Source organism: Nesoenas mayeri, assembly GCF_963082525.1.
Source record: "Nesoenas mayeri genome assembly, chromosome: 13".
In the NCBI taxonomy this organism is placed as follows: domain Eukaryota; kingdom Metazoa; phylum Chordata; class Aves; order Columbiformes; family Columbidae; genus Nesoenas; species Nesoenas mayeri.
Window position 1 is genome coordinate 5,087,441 of NC_137550.1, and position 25,305 is coordinate 5,112,745.

A 25,305-nucleotide genomic window follows, 5' to 3' on the forward strand; every position below is an offset into this window, starting at 1 on the left:
TTGGCTTTTGGAGTTAGCGTGCATGATTTAATAAATGTGTTTTACTTTCCCAAGAGAGATATCAAACAGTACTAAGTGTTTCAGTGGTATTTCCTTAGGAAGTCAAAATGTTATTCTGTATGTAGAGTCTTGTTACTTAATTTCCAGACAAGGAGCTAAGTTAGGCAGAAAAGAAAGGAAAAACACCCCGGTTTTGGCATACGAGGATCAGAGAAAAAGCTCTTCATAAAAAGGAATAGTGTTATCTCTTTATCCTTTTTTCCCTTCAGTACCTGCCATGCAGTTTTCTCATAAATGCAAACATCCTTCACAATCTGCTTAAAAAACCACAAATACATCACTCAGAGGAATATTTAAGGAACCATCAGGAGGGAAAATCTCATTGGTTTAATGGAATGCTGTCAAGGAAAATCAGCATCACAAACGACACAGGGGCAGAATTGATACTTTTGCACTGACATGTTAAAAGAAAATCCCATGCATTATTTAGAAAACCCAGAAATCTGTCAGCTGTATGATTGCCGAGTTAGCAGAAGCAGGAGGATGCTGCTCAAGTTGAAAAGAAACGCGTAGGCACAGATCCATATTGTAACCTTTCATGTTCTCCACCCACCATGAATACCCAGCTATTACACGGTCAGCATTTTTTAGTTTTTCTCTTTTAAAATTTTCAAGTGCTTCAAAAGTCAAAAGAGGTAGGTCTTTTATTCTAAAAAGCAGGATGCCGAGGCTGTTATTTTATTGTAAGAGTAAAAATGACAAGACCAGAGAACACATTTTTTTTTAATCCTGGAGTGCCATGCAGACTTCATGAACTCATTTTTCCTCTTGTTAAAGCAAGTATTTTTGTGTTACATGAGCAGAGTTATTGTTTCAAAGATGATAATTTTATTTAAAGAACACAAAACATTCATGCCATTTAAAAAATACAACCGGTCAAAATGACTACTAATATTTTTAGAATCAGTTGAAAAGCTAGTAAAGCATACTTTTAACTTTCTTTAATTGTCCTTTTGCCAGGAGCAATATATACGGTCTTGAAGTAAGAGAGAGTTTAATAGGGTTTGTTTTCTGTGCAGTATCATCCAAAACTAGGCTTGTTTGACTCGAATAGCTTGCCCAGAGAGGTGGTTGATGCCCCATCCCTGGAGACATCCCAGGCCAGGCTGGACGGGGCTCTGAGCAACCTGAGCTGGTGAAGATGTCCCTGCTCATGGCAGGGGTGGCACTGGGGGAGCTGAGAAGGTCCCTTCCAACCCAAACTGTTCTATGATTCTATGACGCCAGCGCTAGCAGATATATGAAAACATTTAATCCTAAAAATTGAGATATCTGTGCTACTTCTTCGGACACATACCTGCATTGGGCTTGGTGAGTGTGAATATACTTGTTTTCCGTGCTGGCAGTTGAGGGCAGCACATAGCGGGTACAAAAACCTCCCTGTTTGCTGAGCACCGAGGGGCAGGGAGCTGCTCATCCATGGACTGAGCACCAGGTGGGGTGAGATAGAATGGAAGGAGGTTAGCAGTTGAGATGCACCTTTGTCCCTCAAGCATGCATATGGTGATGTGCTGTACGTACAGCTCACAACGTGACAGTGTTACACAGGCGATGGGACCAGGCCAGAAGACAGGTGGTGATGGTCAGTTTGTGCTTCAAAGATCTCCTGGAGATCAGAAGTGAGTTCAGAGCACCTCGCAGCTCCTGTCCAGCCCAACAGTCTGGGATGTTTCCCTGGGGAAGGTTAGACGCTGCAATAAGTCTGTACTATTACATATTACTGTAATATTACATGGTACAGTGTGTGTCTGAACAAAAAACCTTCTAAAGCCCCTGGATGAGACGTTGGTTCGTCGAGGCTTGATGAAGATTCATGTCATGATGAAACTCAGTGGCTTTCAGGATGCACTTCCAATTGAAAATAAAATTCTCTACTTTTCTCTGTAACTCTGGGGCATCTTTTTCCTTGTGAGGAATTTCTGGTTTTGATGCTTAACTTACACATGATGGAATTAATCAGTATTTATATAACGTCGTATGCTAATATAATCTATTTTAAAGATCAAGCAGATTTAATTGTTATATAGACTTCTTTTTAGAAAAGTTCTTATTAAATGTCTAAGCTCTGGTTGTGTGAATGCTTTTTGAGTCAATAATTCTCAAAGGTGTATTTTAAATGAATTCATGGCAATTAGATGCTGCTAAATGTTTATGAATTGAGAATGTATCTACTTCTAAGTTTATGTTTCAACAGTTAAAAGTACTACACACTCTGCTTCCTCAGTATATTTTGGCTGTTACCTTATTTGAAGTCAAAGAACTGCTGTTCCTTTTTTCCAGAGCATAAAGTACTTTTTTTTCTTTTTTATGAAGACACAATTCCTTACAATGATTTTTAACTTTTGCTGGAAAAAAAAATGTAGTATAGAAGATCAGGATTCACATGTATTAAAAAACCCCATCCAAACGCCAAATAAAACACCTCCGGGTGCACACAGCATAATCACAAACAACCTCTCTGGATTCTTGCCATATCTACTATCAGAACAAAGTGCAGCAAAAGATAAACTAATGACAAAATGCAAATGGAATGGCTAAACTGTGTAGAATTGAGAGCTTTCGCGTGTCTGTCACCTTTCAGATCCTTTACAAATTTATAGTCTCCGAGTGCAGAGGTCTAAATCTTCAAAGCTTGAAAAGCAGAGGTACAGCATGAACTAATCTTCATTTTTTTCCCCTATCTTCTTACAGCAGCACTAATGGAAATGTATTTTGTTTAATGACTCTGAAATCCTGTTTGTAATTAGATGTGGGAATTGGTCTTACTTTGTAACAGATGATACTGGAATAATAATATGAGAGATGCTACGCTGAGACCACTATCCTCCTAAATCTATATCATTTTTCATTTTATTGACAGGAAATGTGTTCCTGGAACAAAGAGATTGATTTCAAGGAGTAGAAAAATAATGTGTAGTAAAAACCTCAAATGAAAACATTTTAGCATTACTTTGAGTGTATCGCAAGAGTACATTAACCTTTTAACTTTGTTTTTAATTTCAGTAAACAGTCATCTTATAATTGTTGCTTTGTCACTGATATGATCTTTGAATTAATGTACCAAAAGGTAGGGAACTTTAATTAATGACAGGGTGCATCCAATTAAAATGCATATCATATTTCAGAAGGATTATTCAAAAGAATTAATTTTTCTTGTTAAAACAGTTTTACAGTCGTAACCACCGTCATTAGGAGTGGGCACAGAACATGTGAGTGCAGGCTGAGCTCACACGGTCCTTCAGAGCAGTAGTGTTTTCCACTAGGTCTTGATGTCATAAATCATTTTGACCACTGCAGAGCCAAGGCTACATTTTTCCCTTGGTTATAACTTCCCCATTTGTTAGTAGTAGCAGATATTCATGGTCAATGTCAACCTGCCGATGGACAGCAGGTTGCTCAGACTGTCCCTCATTAAGACAAGGCACAGGAACTGCCACAGCACTGCAGGGAGCAATACTTACGAGAAATGGGCCAGATTTAGGACTTTCAGTCTCAATTTTTATTAAGACTAATAGAGATTAGGTGCACTGCATTTTGAAAGGAAGAATCATTCCAGTTGAGATATTTCAGTGGGCTTCTGCGACTGCTGAAGGACACGGTGTGAGGGGTTCTGTCCTGCTCTCTGTGGGATGATGCAGCATCTCCGGACATCTCTTCTTCTCAGATCTTGAGGCTTAGTGGGAAAGGGAAGGAAAAAAGTGTGGTCCAGATATACCTCTCTGAAATGCCTTTTGTATTTTATGTTTTACTGTTGTTGAATGAAAGCAAAAGTGGTCCTGGGAGCAGGAACCATCAACTGGTGACCACATGAACTCTGGCAATTTGGGATGCCAGTAATGCCGAGAAGGACGCTCGTTTCAACTCAGTGCTTGGCAGATTTTCCACAGTGCTACCAAAGAACAAGAATAGTAAAGTACCATATGTCAAATACATTATTTTTTTTAGGTCCTTGTATGTACTCTGTTTCAACAAAATCTCATCTGCCTATCATTTTGCATAAAGTAGCATATTTTGTTAAACACTCTGGTGTATTAGCACTCTTAATCAATGTGTTTTAATTTCCCGTTTCAGTATGTAAGGAATCCAGGCAATAAAGAATTCCAGTATGTTAGGAAAAGCAAGTCTTAGTGATAGTTGCCTTTGTTAATACTAGTGAGTCATCTTCAATCTCACATAAATGATATTTTAAAAATAAAAAAGTACTTTAATATTTTAATTGCAATGTCTGGAACATTCTTGTTAAGGCATGTATAAGTTAGGATGAAAACTGGCGTATTACCTTTGATGCAGGCCACATGCTGAGAGTCCCCCAAAGGACGTCACCGACTGTGATACAGCTGCCAACAGCAGGAGACTCATGAATTACAATTTTCATCAGATTTTTTAAAAAGTCCCCTAAAGTACAGTTAATTTGTGTTTGAGGTAAGAAATATTTGTGATATGATCATTTGGAAGATTTTCTCACTCGAAAAAATAGCATTAATAAAAAAAAAATAAAGTGTTTTTTTAGTTAAGGATTCAGTACAAATTTTTGCAGAGTGCCCTGAACTGACATTTTTGCAGCTGAGATTTGATAGCAGATTTACTTGCAACAGTTGGTGCTGTTTAAATGTCTGACTGATTTGTGAATTTGATGAGACAGAAGTCACAGTGGTCTCAAGTCATTCTGCCTTTACTTGCACCCACCCAGCAAGAGGCGTCCCTTAGTTCTGGAGTAGGGGCTATATGGGTCAAGGGAACATACACAGATCAGAACCCTATTGCTTTTTATAGAATACCTTGGTTGTCTTGAATAGTTAGATTCAAGTTTTGTTTAATAAAGTTTAGATCCATAAGCAAATCAGGATTATGCATTTATTTCTGTGATTTTAAAAGTAAGCATCTGACAGTTTTGCATAATAGGTTATGCTTTCTGCTCCATATTCTGCTTAAAAAAAGCTGGAATCCAAAGCTGTGAGTGACATTTCGGTAGAATTTTAGCAAGTACAGTCATTACCAAATTAAAAATAGATACAGGTGGGTAGTCTATGTTTTTAGCTCCTTAAAAAAATAATCATTCTAGATTGTTCTAATTGCAATTGCAGAAGACCAGCAATGTTGTCCCAGACCAAGAGTAAATGTACTTTTATCACCGGAGTGTGTTAGAAATCTTTCATTTCCATGGGTGTGACAGTTTTTTCTCAAATGAAATTCATATTCTTAATTTCTTAGAAGTTTAATTTAAATTCATAAGATCACTGAAGAATATTAAAACCTGGGCCATTTGGTCACAGGAAAGAAAATCTTATTGGGAGCCTATAGTTGAAATTACTAATTTGTCTGTAATCTAAAGGGAAAATGCATGGATTTTTAGTACATTTCAGATGCTGTCTTAATGTGTTTGTTATCTTGGAAATGTGACCAATATTATGCTGTTTATTAACCAATGTGTATTTTAGGTGGGCCAGTTTGTGTATTAATTTTTGCAGATACACTTGTCATTCTTGGGGGCACAGTCAGCATGTTCCGATGGGTTTTAGAACAGCAGGACCTTCTCACACTGTGATGTTTTCCTGAGGACAGGAGCAGGTCGGGCTTTTCCTGAACACCATTCTTGTAGCTGAAGATGAGAGCATAGTGTGTGAGGATGATCCTGTGCTGTGGATGGGCGAGGACCGTACCCTGCACTGTGGTGTATTGGGTAGGAGCACACAGGTGTAGCTCGGGGTAGCTCAGCGGTGACAGGGCAAGTTCAGGATGGGTCCTGTCACCCTACACTGTGTCTCTGCCTCTGGATTTAGGCTCTCTGCTGCAGTTTGCTGCGTTTAGGATCATAGGACACCAGAACTTTCAGACTTATTTTCTCATCCACACTTTCAATGAAGCTAGAACTCTGCCAGCATCATGTCTGACTGATAGTTGTCCAGCTTAATTTTAGAAATTTTATAGGCTTACCAATCATGGCTTTTTTCCTAATGTTTAACCTAAGTCTTCCTTGTTACAGCCTTTCCTCGCTGCTTCTTGTTCTGTACCCTGTGGGTGTGGAGAACAATTTATTCCCTTTTATTACTGAACATGTCTTTTATCTAGTGAAGACTATTAGCGCGTCTCCCCTCGGTCTTCCCTTCCCGACATTAAACAATCCTGCTCTTTTGAACGCGCCTCGTGCTGGTGATTTTCTGAGTCCCCGGGCAGATCTCTCAGTGCTCGCCAGCCTCTCTGCAGGTGCTTCGTACCCGCTGGTTCCCAGCCCAGCACAAGGCGGCGGTCAAGGCCGTGCCCGTGCTCGGTGCAGTGATGGAGAAGAGGACAGGGAGAAGGAACTGCTCCCAGTTGGACATGCAGCTCTATTGTATACATGTGTGGAACCCTTATTCTCCTGCCATTTCCTAGAAGCAGGATGCTGCTGGACTCTGTTCACCTGCGATCGGCTACAGCCTCTAGGTATATGGTTTTTGATGTCAGACCCCATCCTGAATTTGTGAGGATGCCTATTCCAACCTTTCATCTGTCGTGACCACTTTTTCACATTATAGCTCTTTTAAATGTTCACAAAGTTTTAGATAAAATTTAATAACGATCCAAAGTTTTGGATAGATTGGTTAATTCTGCTATGTATGCTCATGATATAGACTCTGACATCTGCCCTTGAATGTGAAGCATTTCATTCAGGCCATTTTGTAGTTCTTTCTTTAAAGATTTTTGTAGTTCATTCTATCTTTACAGACTGTCTGGAGGCACATTCTGAAGATAAATTAAAATTGAAAGTTGAAACAGAAAGTCACGTTTCCTGTTTAGATCATGTGCATTTTTTAAGCTGTACAGAGCCATCTGCAATTAATGCTCTTTGTTGTATATCTTCTGTATTTACAATATATTTGACAATAAAACCTTTTTTGACATTTAATCAGTAGCAGAGTTGTTCTGCTCTCATTATATATTCATGAACTTTATCACCAAGACAAGACATAAATGTTGAGCTTGGCTTTAAGATCAGACATGCATTGATATTTAAAACCTAGAAAATTGGGGGGGTTGTGTCTGTTCAACATTTGTACAATATAAAAATGAGACCAGATTCTTCGTTTTAAGATGATGCTCTGGCTACTGTAAGGATGGTGACAAGTGAAACTTTGAGACTAGTGAAATTTCCAGCATTTCTGTATGAGAGCTGTATATTTGATTAGTAATGTCATGGGACATCAGAGTCTGCATTTTCCCTTTCTCCTGTAAGGCTTATGAGTCAAATTGTGATTAATTTTCTCACATTTCAGATGGGAATTAGAAAGATAGAAGGAGGAAGTGTCTTGCAGGTTCCCCCTCATTTGCATCACGTCTTGTATTTTTCTTCTTTTTAACAAAGTAGATATTTTTTAGAAGTTGAATCCAACTTTATTCCCTTTCTCTGTAAAATCCTAGATCCAAGGAGAAAACTCTAGACTAGCTAGCATTTTAATTACTTTTTTTTTTTTTTTGTAAATACCAAATCTATCTGGCTATATACTGTATAGTAAATAACATTTCTGTGTTAGTGAGAGATTGAACTTTAATAGAAAAATACTATCTAAACAGAAGGACATTTGGGTGAAACTTGTAGGTATCTTCTGTTTAAGAGGATAATCTCTAATGAGCCTCTGAATTTAAACTCCGTGATTTTGTCTGTAGAAGAAATATTTGCATTGTTCTATTGCTACCGACTGATACTCATTTTCTGTCCAACTAACAGCTCTTCTTTCTTAGAAACTGCCTTGAATAATTACAACCCAAGCCCTGCCCCGTACTACATAAGTGGGAAATCCGAGTCATCAGATAGCACTGAATCTTCAGTTTAGATTAAAAAGGAAAAAAAAAGTATTTTATTTATTAGATGCAGTTATGGCACTGAAATAAATGGCTGGTGCTGTTACACATCTCACCTTCAAAATTTAATCATCTGCAAATGCCATTTATTTTTTGTAAACTTCTTCCCTTTTAACATGATTCATTAAATATCCTTTTTTTTTTTCTTCCCTGCTGTTTGTTCATCTATTTTGGATGTAAACTCCAGGCATTCATTTCCCCTCTGTCTTAAGGTATAGTATAGTTCATATAAAACTGTTTTATAGTAATGTTCCTATTATTCAAATGTTTTCAAATGTAGAATTTCAAATTGCAGATCTATTCTGCTGTAACCTGCTTCTTACCAATTTGTCCTGGAATTTTCACTGAGGCTGATTTCAAGAAAATGTGTATTTTCAGTATCCTCCCATTTACAACACCTGTAATTTAGAAAAATAATTCCTCACCCCTGTATATTTGCAGTGAATATGGTCTGAATTTAGGGACTGAATTTGAAGGCTATGTGTGGCAGCACATGAGGTGTGTGACAAGAGCATGTTCTAGATAGACAATTGCTTCGCAGCTCCTCCAGTTTTAGTTATCTGAATTGTATACATGCCATAAATTCTAATTCAGTTAAGACTAGCAATACTCCACATTAGCCTGTCTGTTAAAATCCATGCAGTATACTACAAAAACATCATTAGTTTGGTAATATCAATTTAACAAGTTGTCATTAACCTTGACGCCAGCAGCGCTGGAGAGAGGAGCTTTTTGATATTGTTGTTCTCAGCACATACCGGCGAGCTCTGAAAATCTGTTGAGATCCACAGTTTTTATCCTCTATCATCAGGTAAAGCTGTGTGTTAGCTCTTCTGTGCAAATACCATTGCAAGCCACAAATTACATGTCTTCAACTGCACTTTATAGGTTGAGGAAGCATTTATTTGGGAGAAAAAATGAAAAAAAAAAAGAAAAAACCCACAAAACAACAACCCCCCCCCCAAAAAAAAACCGAAAAATTTTTCCCATTAGGAACTTTCTATGGTTTTTAGATGTTCCTTCAACAGCATTACCAGCTATTTCCTATGTTGCAATTTTCAGATATATACCATTCCAACACAACTTTTAAAAAGCTTCCAATTTTAGTAAGCTGAGCAAGCTACTAATTGCAGAAATAATTCTTCAGTAACTTCTTTTTGCTTTCCAGGTTCACTTTTGAGAAATCAGTTACTTTTGTAATAAAATAGGTTTTGCTTTAGAGATCTGATATAATACAGCTGTAGGTACCATTATAAAATAGGAAAATGAGCAATCATTTAAAAGTAGGCTACAAATAAATAAAGAAAAAGACTTTACCAGTCAAAAAGCTGTTGTTTATTGTATACTTACTTTTATACTCAAATTGGACGTGTCTGAGTTTTAGAATTGAGGTAGAGCAGAACTCATGTTTAGCCTTGTAATACAGCTGTAGTCACAGCTGGAACAAATTCTATAAAAACACAATGTACTTTCTCAGGAAGAGCTTCACTTGCTCCCTTGCAGTTAGCATGAGTCTGTCCCATTTTGTGATTTGGGGATGGGATTTTTATGTCAAGAAAACAAGCACCCGTCCCTGAGGGAGGGCTAGATGAAGTGGAGGAAAAAGAAGAGGGACTTCCACAACAGTTTCAGTGTGGAAGTGGGAAAACAAAGCAAGGTGGACATAGAAAACAGAATGTTTCATTTTCAGCTCTTTGTCCTATTCATCCCAGTGTAATTTTTTTCATGTATTATTTCCTTTTATTTTCTTTTTTTTTTTTTTTTCCCCTCAACGGCCTTTCCTTTGTTTTCCATTTGCTCCATCAGCAACAGCCTTTTTGTACCTCTAGGGTGGTATTCTTGACATGGCCACCCTTTCTGTGCCCAGTCACCTACTGAAGTTAGGGAGCAGTCCTGATCCTTCTTCTCCTTTGCTGGTGCTGGAGTGGGTCACTTCCCAGATTTCAGTCTCCCTGTTGCATTGTGGTTTCTGCCCTTTCTGAAAATCCCCCTGATTTTTCCCGGAGCGCGTGGCCCTCCGCCAGCCCTTCTTCTTCATCAGCAGCTCCTGCCCTCGCTGGCCTGAAGGACAAGGGACATGCCGAGGTATAGAAAGACCAGGCAAGTCTTGCAATGCTTTTCTCAAGTGCAAAATAAAAGGCGAGTGCTTACATTGGGCTTGTTGACTGTGACAATACTGCCACATGTCAGGAGCACCCACAGAGACGTGTATTTTGGCTTTGTTTGAGAGTGCTCAGCCCTGCGTGGTCCCAGGAGGTGGAGGGAGGTGTGTGCAGCTGTGCTGCAGGTGTGCGGGAGCTGGAGGGACCCGCTGCTGTCTCTCCAGCAGGACACGGGTGTTTGTTCCCAGCGGAAAGCCAAAGCTCCGCTCAATGTGACTTATTTAATGTGTGCGCCGTGCACGGTCAGTCACAAGGCTAAAGATCGATTTGGAACACTTTCATAAAGTGTCAAGCCAGAAGATGGGCAGCAAATAGTTTTGCTCATTTACAATGTTAATGAGAAGAGGGTTTTAGTAAAAGACCAGAGGTGTAATATACACAATCTGAATATTGCAGACTAATAAAAAAAAAAATCACTCTTCTGAGCTATATGTTAAAAACTTAATTTATGTAAAGAAACAGTTGTCTCAGCCAAATTGTCAGCTTCAGTAAGGCAAAACAATGTAGATTTAAACTTAATTATAGCCTATTCATATTTTTTTTTCTCCTGGCACGTTTGTTTTGTAAAAAAGAAACTATTTTGTAGAAATCTAATCCAAAATGAAAAAGTACATTAGATAAAGCTAAACTGAGATGTTGGTTGACCTCTAGGCTGCAGGGAAGAGCGCTGTGTGGACACAGGGAAAGGTTTTGCATATGAGAAACATTGGGAGGAGACATTGTACTTTGCAGAAGTTCTGTGAGTTTGAAAAGGGGTCATTTCAAGTGTTGTGTCAGCTTTGAGAATATACCAAAGAACTGTAGTCTGCAAAACAAACACCTCTGTTGAAAAGTCACATTACAAAATAAATCTGTTAAATTGTTGTTCTTTCAAGACTTCTAACATTTTTCTTCCGAAATTTACCAAAATCTCTTGTATGCATAAGAGTTAGGCTTTGTCTTTTTCTAAGGGGTGTTCTTCAAGTAATCGGCAAAATACTTTTTTAAAATAGTGGAAGAAAATATGGATGCATGAAAAAGTGCAATTTTATGAAGCCTTTAATCTATGGCCTAATATGGATAGAATCACCTGTAATGAAAGCAGAAAATTCACATGTGGAGACAGGTAGGAGAACATGTCTCTAAGCCAAAGCTCCTTCTGTAAATATTGTTTCTTTTCTAAAAGGGATCTTACATTATTTGACATCTATGAAAAACTATGTTAGAATCTTACGTCCAACATACAGTGGCATTTCTTGTGGCAAATGTATTTTTGTAATTTACGTTAAACCATATATGTGCACATTTTTATATTTATATGTACGAACGTATCTCAGTATATTTGAAAGAAGAACTACAACTCAGACTGCAGATTTGTGCCTTCTAGTTTGGATATTTGTGGTCTGACCATGCTTGGTTTGGATTTAAATACCTTTAAAGTTATTCAAGCATGATTACTTGGCCTCACCTGAATAATATAGCTTAGAAATAAGGCTCAAATCTGGGTAGCTGTCTTTGTATTATATTTATGACTAAAAATTTATCACTTCTGAGTTCTTTTGTGGAGTAAAATGTGTATTGCAGACATTTCACTTCATGTTATTTTTGCTAGCATTTTTTTAAGCTAACGCAATTTGAGGTCCAGCTGCAAACGTGGACTGGACTTTAAAGAACCCGTATTTCAGGGAGATTGTGCTCTGGAGCTGTTGTTTGACCAGTTACCTGGACAGAGGATATTTACACAATGAGGCACCAAATATCGGTATCAAAGGCGTCTGGAGTTGGGGGTCAGCCCGGGCTGTCTGTGGTGCTGGGGGAGGCAGAAGCCTTCATCCTTTTGCTCGGAACCACGAAACCAGACCAATGCCACGTACCACTGCCAAAGGAAGAGCTGTGGTTTGGAACAGTAGACACTGTGCCATAGGTGCCATAGGTCCACAGGTGTGCCGTTACAAAGGGCATTGCTCTTAAAATCTCAACACTATGACTTTTTTTTTTTAACTGAAAACTGCCTAGAATCTCAGAAGTGAAAGTCATATCTTCAAGCTTCCCAGACTAAAGAGCTTTGGGAAGACTGTATTTGTCATTATGTTTAATTTCCACATACCTCACCAAAGAAAAGGCCAGGGGAGCTAGGCCGAGAACACAGCTGTACAGGCAGCTCAACTAATTGCCTCTCCATCCTCAACCTCATTTATCTTCATTTCTTCCCAATTATACCAAATTATCAATAGTCTCTGTTGCATCAGAGTCTTAATCCCCTTTATTCAGGCAGCATTAGATAGTGGCAGATGAATTCTTGGAGGGAGTCAGGGTAAACAGCCATGAAAAGCCACCTCTGGCAGATGGCATTGCTCACAAGAAATGTGACAAAACATTTGGAATTTGTTACTAGGCATTGGTATGAGAAGGCAAGCTGTCAATATTTTTTTAAATGATAATCAAGGTGGTGCATACTTATACCACAAGCAGAAATGAATCCTGTCCAAAATCTCAAGCTTCGTTAAGTTCATCTTGGCACTGTGCTATTGTATTTTGTTGCTGAATCCTCTCACTTTTTCTTCTTAAGAAATATTTTCACTTTATCTGGTATTAATACCAACATTTTAATACTGTTTGTTCAAACGATAGTTTCTATTTATGACTTTGTATACCTCAGAAAGAAGTATGAATTTGAAGATGTAGAATATCCTTTACACAATAACAAAATGTATTTTCTTAAACAGGTTCTTTGGCACTGTTGGTCTTTTCTAGGGGTTTGATCCTGCTCCTTAGAGAAGATGATGCAAAGCTCCCAGTGTTATTGATTGAGGAGAAGTGCACTAGAGATTAGATGAGACCAGCTAATGGCTAGGTTTGCTGAATGAGGAATATATTCTGAAAATCAAAGCTTGATTGAATGTGTAAGATGTCCAAGTGCTGTGGTAGGTTTATATTCAGCTATTACTGTGAGCAAAAATGAAAGTGATTTTTAAAGGAAGTATGAAGTTGACTGCTAATACAGTCCAAGATCTTTTTGTGTGTTATCTTTAGACTGACATTAAATGAAACACGGTACAGTTCACTGCTGACCTTTTATGTGGATTATGTTGACTCACAGGCTCTCCTGGTTTTTGGACAGTGTTCTAAATTTTTTGGAAGTCAGTAACAACTTAGTGCAAGGAATCAAATCCAGATTAAAAAAATGGTGCGTCTTCAGAATTAGTATTTACCTTGCCAGTGTTCCCCATACTGACACAGCTTGTTGAAACTGTACAAGTGTCTGCACTTACTGATCCTTCGCGGAAACTGGGACTTAGGGCAGTAAATCTCATTGGAGACCTTCTGCAGTTATTCACCTTCAGTAAAAAGGGATGTTAAGCATCCCTTTTGCAACCTCTCATTCTCTAGTGACGCCTCCAATGTCGTTGAGTTCCGTGGAGATGCTTTGAGCTGGCAGGGGTTTGGAAGATTGTCCAGATGTGTGTGGATGAAGTGCCACAGACTGGGTTTAGTTCTTGCAAGCCATACTTTATATTACACAGAGTTCTTGTAGTAGTACGAGTTTTCAAAAAGGTTATAAATACATAATTCATTTATGTCACTACAAATTAACTCAGCAAATTACAATAAGTAACTTGAACTGTTCATAATATTGATTTCAAAGAAATATTAAATGATTAATTGTTGAAACTTGAATAATCTGATCTTGTACAGTAGTGTTACCTATCTGCTGTGGATGTCAAGATATTCTCAAAGCCTCTCAAAATCAAACTAATCTGGGTAGTTTCAGTCAAAATAAAAATATACAGTACATGTAACTCAGTGATTGTTCCAGTAAGTTGTTAAGTATGGGAAAATATTAAGTAATTAAAAACAAACAAACAAACAGAAACCCAAGCGCTTGGTTTGTGGTGAGCGAAGGTGTCAATGATTGTCATCACTGGACTAGGAATCCTGGTTCCTCACTTGCTGGCTGCAGCTGTTGGGGGTAGAAGGGTGCGTGTTTTATCCTTTCTGGCAGCCAGCCCTACGAACTGTGTTCAAGATCTGAAAGTTAAGCTGTTTTATTTCTGGCTTGTGCATCACCAACAGTTCTAGAAACATGACAGACCAAAATTTTGACCTATTTCTATCTGTGAAATGTATGTGTTTCTGAAGACAGACTTGCTTTCCCCCACCCACCCACCTCCCCATTGCTCCCCATTATCGCATGGCTAACTATCAGGTAACGAAGCAGCAAAGACTCCATTTATTAATCGTTCAGAGCTGTTCTCCAGTGTGCCACATTCCTTGCTAGCCAAGAAGCAACTTGTTTTGATTAATATTTATGCATTACCAAATCAGTAGCTAATTTTGAGAAGTGCTTTTGAATATTAGTGTATTTTTATTTTTTAATAGGCTATCTAACTTTCGATAAATATGATGCTTCATCTTGTTAAATCTAACTTTAATGGGGTGCTTTGTTGGTATAAGTTCAATCAGCTGTCCCACTGAGGTATGTTTGGTATCTTGAGTTTAAATGAAGATTCCGCCTGTTTGAGTAACTCATGTTTTTATCAAACTAGTCCCTTAGATAATACTGCATTTTCCTTCTTTTTCCTGCATGTTTTATTCTTTTGTTTTGTAACATTTTTCCCATTTTTTTTAGTATAAGTTACTTGAGGAAAAGGCCATCCAGACTTTAGCAGTTGTTTACAAAGACTGTTTTGCTGAAAATATTTTGTTGATGAGCCAGTAGTTCCTCTACACAGGTATTAACAGTAGGAGAAAATGCTGCTGTATTTTAGTAGCCATCACCATTTGTGTTTGTAATTTGAAGGGATGAATGACCAAATGTGGTGTTAGAAAGAGAGAACAGGTTTTATACTGTTACGAGTCTTTGACACTGATCACCTGGTTGCAATTGGGAGATTTTGTTTTGACTGGAAAGGCCCATTGCAGTCGTACTTTCCAAGGCAGCTGACAGTAAGGAGAGTTTTCTGGTATTGCGCTTTAGCACTATAATCATCGATCATAATTTGGGAACTGTAAAACACATTGTATTTACCACCTTCTTATTTCTTTGCTGATTTTAAAGAGAAGGAATTGATGGTTTGGGAGGGGTGGTCATGTTCTTAAATAAATAGTACATCTTTGCTTTTATTTTCTAGAAGAGTATCTTCCTGGAATTAATTGTTCTTAATTAAATTGGCATCAAATATTCTGACAGTATCTTCAGTATCCGATTTGCTGTGAAATAAACTTTGATTTTGCTGTCATTGAGACTGTTCAAAAAGTTTAGAAATTATATTCAGATTTCAGATGCCTTCTTATTGTATAATTATCAACAGATTACTTCACCTAAGTTGTGACAGACATATTTTTTAAGTATGACTGACTGATGGACAGATTGGGAATTGCTGAATTAATGGGCACATTTCAAAGCGTTGGCAGGGCTAAGCAGTAATTACATCTGCTGAACCACTTGATACATTTTTGGAAGTAGCCCAGTAAAGCCATCACTGGATTTCTTGAGTTTTAATCTCTTACCTTACATACTTCCATGGCTTTCTGGTACAGCACAATCCAGAAGTTGATCTGGCTGAATACACACAGCTAAACAAATCAATGCATTCAAGCTTTAAATGCATTGCAAATCTTCCATTTAGATTTTCAGATGGGTGTCATGCTTTCGGGGGCTGATTGAAAATCTCATTCCCATTTTAAAGCAAGAAAGTTTATTTGAGTGTAATAAGGGACCACGGAAGGTGTCTCCATAAACAACTTCATCTACTGCCAATATGAGGGACAGAATTTGGGGTTAAATGAGTCATAATCCTGACCCAGAAGAGTTTCTATATTTTTCTGATAGGAAAGTGACAGTTTACCAGGAACATAACGTGGATAGTATCTTCCCATCCTTACTGTGGTGATGTTCTCAGTTTATCAATTATATCAAAAATGGTTTTCTACCAAATTTTGTCTTCCTGGGGTGTTCAAATGCTGATACCATGCAGAGAGTTGACAGAAAGTTGTAGGCTGAAGAGTTTTCAGCAAGGGATGTTTTCTGTAGGACGGAAGTGATCATTTTTCCCAGTATTGAGGTGAGATTAGGATATTGGTAAAAAGAAATAGTGTCAGACGCCTGAAGACACTGAGGCTAGGAATGCTGGCAAATAGGCCCATGTTGGTTTAGGAGTAGCCAAAAAATTCAGAGGACTTGTGTGTGCTGAACACTTATTAAAAAAGTCATAAATACTTAGAAATTATCAGTGCTGAAGTAGCAATGCACAGAATACTTTTCTCTTGGCAGCTGATGTTATGCTTAATATGCCCAACAGCATGAAAAATGTATTAAAAATAATTTTTGAATAAAATTGGACAGTGAGGATGGTGTTGCTTTAAACAATTTGAGTTCAATTTTTCAGAAATGTATCACAACAAAAAATAAAATGACAGACATAGATTGAAACAGTGTGGCTGTTCAATTCAAAGGTACCTTTGACAGAGTGGTTTTCATTTAGCTGGACCAGACAGTTCTAAGGGTGCTAAAATGAATTTGAAACCAAATGAAAAGAAACTGTCACCAAATTGAACTTTGATTACTTTCTGGAGATCTTTCAATACCTAAAACCAAGACACTAATTTAATCTTCACAAATTTATCTTTCACCAAAAGAAGTTTTGGGTGGGTTTATTACCAGAAAACATGTAGCTTTAAGAGTTATCTTATAAAATTACTAACATCAAAGATGGGTGAGAAGCAGCATTTTCATAAAAATGAAGCTGAGCTTATCACTTGCCTTTCCCTCAACTAAACAAAATGAAACTTAAACAGGGGCATGAATAAGGTTGTAAATAACCTTGCAGTGGATCTGTGGGTACATCATCCACCGGAGATGTATGTGCTGCTCTGGCTGATTTCCCCCGTTTGTTTGCGGTACCTGTCATTTAACTCCCTGTGCATCTGAACTCGTCTGAACTTGGTGTTCGTGAGGACTCCGGAACAGAGACAGAGAATTTGGCCACTGGGCTGTACAATGGCATTAAGGGAATACTTAACTCTCACTGCATTTTAATTTAGAAGTGAGTGGACTGGGGTTTATTACATTAGTTTTGCTTTTGCTTAGTTGAACATAAGTGTAATTCATCCACTGGTAAATAAGTTCTCTCAAGTAACCTGTAAGACTGGTAAATACTAGACTTAAATTATTAAAGTATGTCACAAATTAGTCTTTCTCTTACCAAATCCTTGTAGTGTCTGTCTGTATCTGTGCCCTTTGAAGCCTGCACTCTGTTTCTGTGTATATGTCTGTACAATGAAGGACGATCAGACCTCTTTTTTTCATGCACATTGTGCATTTAGGTGTGAATCTGAAGCAGAACTGTACCCCGCACAGTGGCTGCATGGCCTGAGCTGGGTGGTTGACGCAGGTCAGACCTTTTTTAGCTGCTCCTGCTTCTTTGAGGATGTCCAGCCAGCCCATGGCTCTCCTTCCTCATCCCACCATGGGAAACCATGGCCTCTGCTGGCTCTGACCAGCACCAGGAGCTCTGGAACACAGATGTTCTGCTCTTTTGCCCTTTTTTAAAGCTGAGTACAATCTGTTCTGGGACAAGATCAACTAGAACGCAAACAAGATAAGGAAAAATTACCTTTTTGTCCTTTAGCTTTATCTGTTGGAGAGAAGGTCATATGGGTAGTGGGTAATAGTGTTAAGCATGAAGCTTTTTGTAAAGTGTGTAAGTGATGAATTGGCATTTTGACAAATCAACAGACTTCTGAGTGCTCTAATAATATTCCTATGATGCTTATGAATCAAGTTAGTAATGTTTTAAAATGAAATACTCTTTCTCATTTAAAATATATGAAAAGCTGTTTTTCCCTTCATATACAAGAGATAAAGTTCAATTGCTGTTTTCTGTGGCTCATCTTCCGTAGTGTTGTATATTTGCTCTTCTTATTCATATGGTTTTTTTCCCCTTTCATTTTATATGTACCTAAAAGAAATTACTTGAAGTCCATCTCTCTGTATACAATAGTACGGATCATTGTTTAATTTTAGACTCTTTGTTTTCTATATTAAAAAGAGTGAGAGTCTTCCCTAGCTTAGCATGGACAAAGAAATTATTTTTTCCTGATACACATTTCTTCGAAGAGAAACCTTTTGAATATAATGAGAGGAAAAAAATGTAAGCCTCCATAAATTTATTTCTTTGTTTTGTATGGCATGGTTCATATAAAAGTTTCATTTTTTGTTTTCACTCGTAAACTCATCATACCAAAAACTGGATTTATAATCAAAATGTGCCATCTTTGCCTTATCAGTGCCGCCTATTTGGACAAAAAATGACAATGAACAGAACCGCCTGAAAAATTGTGGCTAAACCTAAGTTTGAAGTATTAAGGCGGATTTGCTTTTTATAGATTTATTCACTTCTAATTGTTATGGTAACAAAGAATTTGAATATATGCATTGATATATATATGTCAGATATGTACTTGCTGATATAACATGCTGACAACTGTGTTACTAAATATGTATGCTCAAAAGTGAATACTTCTTTTTCAAGTTGCGTGATAGTAAAAGGACTGGGTATATTACCACAGGTTTGCATTTTACATATTTGGTTGATGATGTGAATCTAGTTCTGACTTACTATTAATTTATATGTAGGTTTTTCTGGCTGTATGGGAATAGATAGAGCAGGGAAGGGTGCAAGTTTTCTTTGAAAGCTGTGAGTTTCCAGCAGTGCTCAGGGACTGTGGGTAGGCTGAGTGGAAAGTGTCTGTCACGGGGCACAGGAGCAGGACCCGTGGGACCTGACTTCTCGTCCAGTTTCACCATTAGTCAGCCAGGGAACGCAGGAGAAGTTGGTTCATAATTCTGCACCTCAGCCTTCCCACTTGTAAGATGGAAATAATCACAGCGCCCTTATGAAACACCTCTCAGTTGAACAGTTCTGGGTAAGAAGTAGTTCTAATTATTATTTTCTTTTTGAGAGACTTGCTACTACATAGTATGTGCAGTCCAGATTAAGTGATGAAGCTGTTATCTATGTGGTATACTGCAGAATACATTCCATTTAACATGCAATTTTATTATACATCATACGCTCAGCAGTTTGGGTTTTTTTTTCTTTCTCTGAGGAGAAGTGATAGGGAACATAAGAATACAGGAATGGTCTGTAGAGATAAGTGTATTGCAATTTATTCTTGTGTTACTGGCACTGAATACTGGAGAAAATTTACAAGTGGAATTTACAGGAAAAAAGTAATTATTGTTCTTATGTGTAAGGAAAACTGGTCCAGTGATTTGGACTCTACGACATAATTTAAATTCAGTTTCCTGTTCCATTGCAGATTTCCTGTATTTCCTTAAGCAAGTCACACTTCTTTGCAGTGCAATTCTCCATCTGTAAAACAGGAATAACTGTACGTTCCTATAGAACACGCAGCAGCTGTAAAGCTGAGCACAGAACGCCGGGAGGGCACCTGGTGCTGCAGCTCGGGGGCCACACAAGTGCCGTGGGCAAATGCGCGAGGCTTGGGAAGGACAAGAGAAACTGCCAGAAATAAGTAAATAAACTAAGAGTTTAGACCATCTGTGACTGGGCTTGAAAGTATTGGAGAAAAGCAGGGTGAGGGAGACTTGTAGATGAAGAGTACAGGTTTTTCTTTTCATTCAGAAATCTCTGACAAGCTGTCTTGTGCACAGTTTTCATGGACACTGCGCTGATACATGAAGTTACATGCACAAAATCTATTCCTAAGCAAAACATTCATGCTAATGCACATCTTTTTTCTTTTTTTTGAGGAAGAATAAAGTGTAAATGTTAAATATACTGGAAAACCATATGGAGAAAAATAAAACTGATTTGGTGAAATAAAATATTAAGCATTCCCTCAGAAAATATTGTTTAAATTGCAATTTTAAATTGAGAAATACTTTACCAAAGAATATGACCTCTGTTTCACAGTAGTCAGAATGAACAACTTCTATACTAAGTATCAGTCAAATGTTATTTGGAAGAGCTGATATACAGTATATTAAATATCAAAGATGCTGACACAGCTGTAACTGTAGTAGTTATTCTAATTACTGCACTACGCCATGTTATATCACATGGCATAATTTAGTGTATCTTTCTTTGTCAATGTATTACTTAACATTTTACAAATTGCAAATCTTTTATGGGAAGGTAATTCATCCTTGGACATAGTGCTAAAATGATGGAGTGATTTCCTTTTTTCTCAGTCATTGATCTTTCAAACTTTTTCATTTAGCAGTATTAGTCATGTTTATTAGCTAAGTGTTGTCATAAAGAATGGAATTTTTCTGTTAGTTTCATATTCAATTAGAATGTGTTTCGTTTGCTGTGTCTTTCTGCTGCATCACAGTCATCTATTTACTTACTCTAATTGAAATTCTTGTTCATAAATTCAAAGCAAAGTCAATATGGCAGTTACATATTTTCATAACAATCTACAATGTAATTGAAAATGTGGGGTGTACCTGAGATGGAAGTGCACTTAAAATATCTGTTACTTTAGAAATGTCCAGTCTAACTTTTTTCAGGTGGTTTGTTTTGTGAACCAGATGTATTTCAGAATTCACTAACATGGTCTACTTAACTGCTGTTTAAAAGGACCTTGTTATTCAAGTGTACAAGTGTAATACTGGAGAAAACTGCAATCTATAAAATTGCTGCAGAACACCCTCTCTTCAGAAGACCAAAGGGATATTGTGACCAAACATGAGTGCTTAGTTTGCTGTACTGTGGTTTTGTCATAGATAGTAATTACTGTGCATAATATTTATCTAGATTCTTAAAATTTAAATTCCTGAATATTGATGATTTCCAAGCCCACCCTGATGCCTGGTTTGTATAACCTCACAAAGTGAAGTGTTTCACTTTGGGCATCCCCAGGATCAAACCCAGCAGGGGAGGAAAAGCTGTTTAAGCTCAAAGATAATGCAGCAACAGGATAAGTTGTGGAAAGCTGTTGAGGGATGAATGGAAGCCAGAATGGCAGTGAGTATTGGAGGAGTGAACAGCAGAGCGACTCTGCAGTGAGACTGACAGTGGTGAGAGACTGGACAGGGATGGACACAGATTTGTCTCTGGCAGGGACAGGGTGGCCTGATTCCCTGCGACAGCAAGAGGTTGTGATTCTGGCTCTCAGATGTTCCCTTTCTGCCTTATTTAATTAATTGTGACTGATGTTTACTTGCATGATTTTATCCTTAAATATTTAGCTTTTCCTGTTTCAAGAAACTAGTGTGACGAAGCTAGCTGATGCTGAACATTTCTCATATTTTTCGCCTGATGCATATTTATTAATTTATTTTTTAAAGTTTCATGTGCTTTGTTTGTGCTCAATGCTTAGCTCTGGTAAAGAGCGTTAGCTCATTGCTAACCAAGCAATATGTCTTTTAAAGAAAAGTGTATGACATTTATGGTTGTTTGTACCCTGTTTTGCAGGTGGGAGCGAATCCTCCTGGGATAAAGACAAGCTTCAGTCTCCCATTACGACGGGGTCGCAGCACAGCATCACTCATCCCACGCTGTCTGGGCAGTCGAGCCTTGGAAGTGCACACCCGCTCAGTCCTCTCCAGCAGAATCACCTGCTCACCAACAGTACGTGCTGTGCTCTTAAGTGGGGGGGAAATAAAAGGACTTAGAGTCCTTCTTGGAGGCTGGGTGTGTGTTCCTTCCCAGCCTCATGGAGGTGGGGAAACGGATGGGAGACATGTGCGTGACAGGGGGATCAGTGCTCTCACTGCCTCTTGCACTCGTGCATCACATCCAAGGCGCTCACTGAGATGCAGCCACCCTCTTTGAATAGTCACCCACGCTGCGTTAGGGACTGTCAACTGACATTTCCATGGCCTGGACTGGAGGGAAAAATAACCATAAGATTGACTAAAACTTCAGCTGTATGAGAAAAGGCTCTTCCAGGTGAAAATGCTGAGCACAAAATAAAAAATATGAAAGCAAGGAATAAATGCAAAATGACTATTTGAAAGTGAACAGAAGCAAACCCTCTGACTTGTCCTGCCTTGTACCTGCCAGATGTGGGCAGGGTCATCCTGGTGGTGGATGAATAATTAAAATCTCACTATTTCTGAATCCTTGTTATTTGTTTAAGCTCTTCATCCTCAAAGCTTTGGAAATAGATTTTTTTGTGTTGGTCTTAATGAATGAATGACATTTCTGGCTCCTTAAACAATTTTAGAACCAGATAGTTCCTTGTTACCTGTGTAGGGCCCCAGACTTGAACAAATCAGAGCTGTTCAAATGACTCCTGCGCTATGTGTCTGCTTTGTTCATGGCAAGATACGGACCTTAGCGTTTTGGGCATCTGGTTAAGTGTCAGTAGTTAAGAATCACCAGATTATAGGACTCAAATTCACTGTAGTTTATCCTTTCATTTTATATTTGTGCATAATTCAATACCTGTATATATTTTACATACAGGAATATTATGTTCTTTGCTGATAAAGAAAACTTTATTTTCCAGTAGATTTTGTAGTAGGCAAATGTCTATAGGCTATTAAAGGTTGTTTTGAATGTCAGACATTATGTCCAATGATTTGCAAGTGTAGGATATATTTTCTTCATAGTCCTCTGAAATGTTTGACGGGTTGTGTCTTAAAACTGGTGATGTGCTGTTAAATTCTGTTTGTAGTTTGCATTTAGTTTGCATGTCAATTGGACTTTAAGTAGACATACAACTCAATGTGGCCAGATGGTGTCTGGGAGTTTTGGAACTCTATGGAGTATGAGGAAAGATTATTGGGCTGTTAAGGGAGACATGCAGGGGAACAAAGGCTTTGGATGTAAGTGCTGAAGGGGATTGTCAGTATGGTTTAAAGTGATGGGAGACGTATGTGGGCTTCGCTTATTACCTATCATAATTAATATTGGTGTGGATCATCATATAAAATACATAGTGAATCATAAGGCATCACAGTTGTTGATCATGATGTACTCAAGCTAAACAGAAATTGTGTGGGAACTCAGAATATATACAGTTCTGCTGTTGTGGTGGGCGCTGTGGTGTTTTTATATCACTGTAGTCAAATTGTATTGGAATAACATAAGCTATAACAGTCAATGGTATTTTTTATTGTGGGTTCTGTCATACATCAAAACGGGGACTGGCCTTCTCATTTAAAATAGTTAAGATAGAGCCAAAAGTTTAACGACTTTTAAAAATAATTAATGGGAATAGCATATGGTTATGACTAGCTATATGATTATGTTATTTATTACTTTCACCCTAATTTTTAAATGAGAATTGCTAATCTAAATTTCATTTAGAAAAACAATAAGTCATTTTATGTGGCAGAACGAGTCATTTTTTCTGAAAAAATCGTTTTGGATGCCCAAAGGTTACTGTCTTCACATGGTCTCTCTAAAGAATTCTTAAATGTGCAGTAACATGAAATAATTTTTTTCAGTGAATTGGTGTCTTGGTATTGCTTTCCATTGTAGTCATTACTAAATACATAAAATAGTACCCATGCTGAAATAGATACTAATGAAACACAAGAATCCAATTAGTCTTAGCATTAACATCACGTTTTTAGCAATGTCAAGATCTGCAAGTTGGTGCAAATGAATTTCATACCTTCTTAAATAGTTTTATATCCATGGCAGAAGACAATTTAAAGTGACTTTTTGGAAATTAAAACCCCTGGCAACGATTTTAACCTCTCATTTCTTATTCCAGTTCACAGACCTTCTGTAGGGTAGTTCAGTAGTTTCTGTAGTCCAGCCCACAGCTTCCTGTGTTCAAGAGACGGTCAAATATAAACATCTATTCTCAGATTGTGGTGTATGGGAACTAAGTAAGAGAGCTTGATAGGAGTTTATTGTCAGATAAAATTATTAATAAATATTATTCTGATGTGTTGGAGAAACATGAAAATATCTGCATGTTTTGTGGTTTTTGCTTTATTGCTCTTAAGAAAGGGATCATTGAACTTATGCACTGTTTTATATTCATTTTGCTAATACTGTGTTGCTTTTCAGCTGTATGTTTCTTTCCCCAATACAAACCATACAGCCTCTTCTGGAGGGCAAAGACAATTATTCCCTATGTAGCATCAAAACTGTTAACACATAGTGGTATTAACTAGTGAATGTTCAAGTAGAATCTAGGCTTTAAAAATGGAGTTGTTGGACTGACCCATATAATGTGCCCGTGCTCTCTTTCAGGGATAGACCTGCCGTTCATGATGATGCCTCACCCTCTGCTTCCCGTCAGCCTACCTCCCGCTTCGGTGGCGATGGCGATGAACCAGATGAACCACCTCAACACAATAGCGAACATGGCCGCGGCGGCCCAAATGCACAGTCCCCTTTCCAGGGCAGGGGCCTCGGTTATCAAGGTAAGAGTCATCTATGAGACTTGAAAAAAATAACTTTTTGAGGCTAAAAAAAAAGCATTGACAGTGACTTTCTGAAGGCAGATAACTAAGAGGTTATGCTGCCCATAGCACAGCTGGTCCTGATGGTGCTTCTGTTTGAGGAAATACCCACCAGTACAGTCAAGAAGTTCAGATGCTCTGCTCTATCTACCAATCTGTAATGTCATTAAAAGTTTTTATCAGTCTAACTTTGGTGTGTATTTGCATGCACGTGCATGTTTCTTGTTGAGGAAATCAAGTTTTGCCAACTTTGAAAGGTAGTTATATTAGCATTTTTGCTTGGTTTTCAAATACTAGAGTCTATAGAGTTCTCTGTTCTGGAGAGTACATTACTTTTTATTTTGATATTCAGGTTCGTTTACACTCACGTATCTCCATCACTCTGGAATCCCAGCATTCTGAGTTGCTTTATTCAAATAACTTTCAGTGATTTGCTGAACTTAATCTCTCATATCTTTATTGTAAACCACCCTAATTATAAAATATCTTTTTTTATAATTGAGAAGTTACTGTTGCCAATATTACAGACCAATTGTCAGAATAAATCAGTTAGGATTGTGTTGTACTTTCTATTGTCACAGGCAAATTTGTTTCTACATCGGGCAGGGAAAGAAACTAGTGGTACATGAACACATGTTTATTTTTCCTATCTACTGACATCAACATTCTTGCAAGGAAGAAAGCAAATTTCTTTTGTCACTTTATAGTAGCATAAAATACTACATCTCTCTGCTGAGGTTCTGGAGGTCTTTATTTTTGATGTGATTGTCCTGGCCCTGAGCATCTCCAAACCCCTTATGTTGTTTTTCTTCTTCACTGAGAGTCCACTTCCAAATTAGGGCAAATGTTGTTCACAATACTTTG

General features: G+C 37.9%; 1 protein-coding gene across 1 annotated transcript in view; it reads left to right on the plus strand.

The window, feature by feature from the left end:
- DACH2 (dachshund family transcription factor 2) overlaps positions 1–25,305 on the plus strand; it is a gene marked incomplete at both ends in the record, with an annotated part of 249,493 nt that overhangs the window by 170,312 nt on the left and 53,876 nt on the right. Inside the window, 2 exons of the mRNA XM_080352352.1 lie at positions 21,488–21,643; positions 24,230–24,402. Of these exons, the coding sequence (XP_080208478.1) occupies positions 21,488–21,643; positions 24,230–24,402 (329 nt within the window). The remainder of the gene's footprint in view (positions 1–21,487; positions 21,644–24,229; positions 24,403–25,305) is intronic.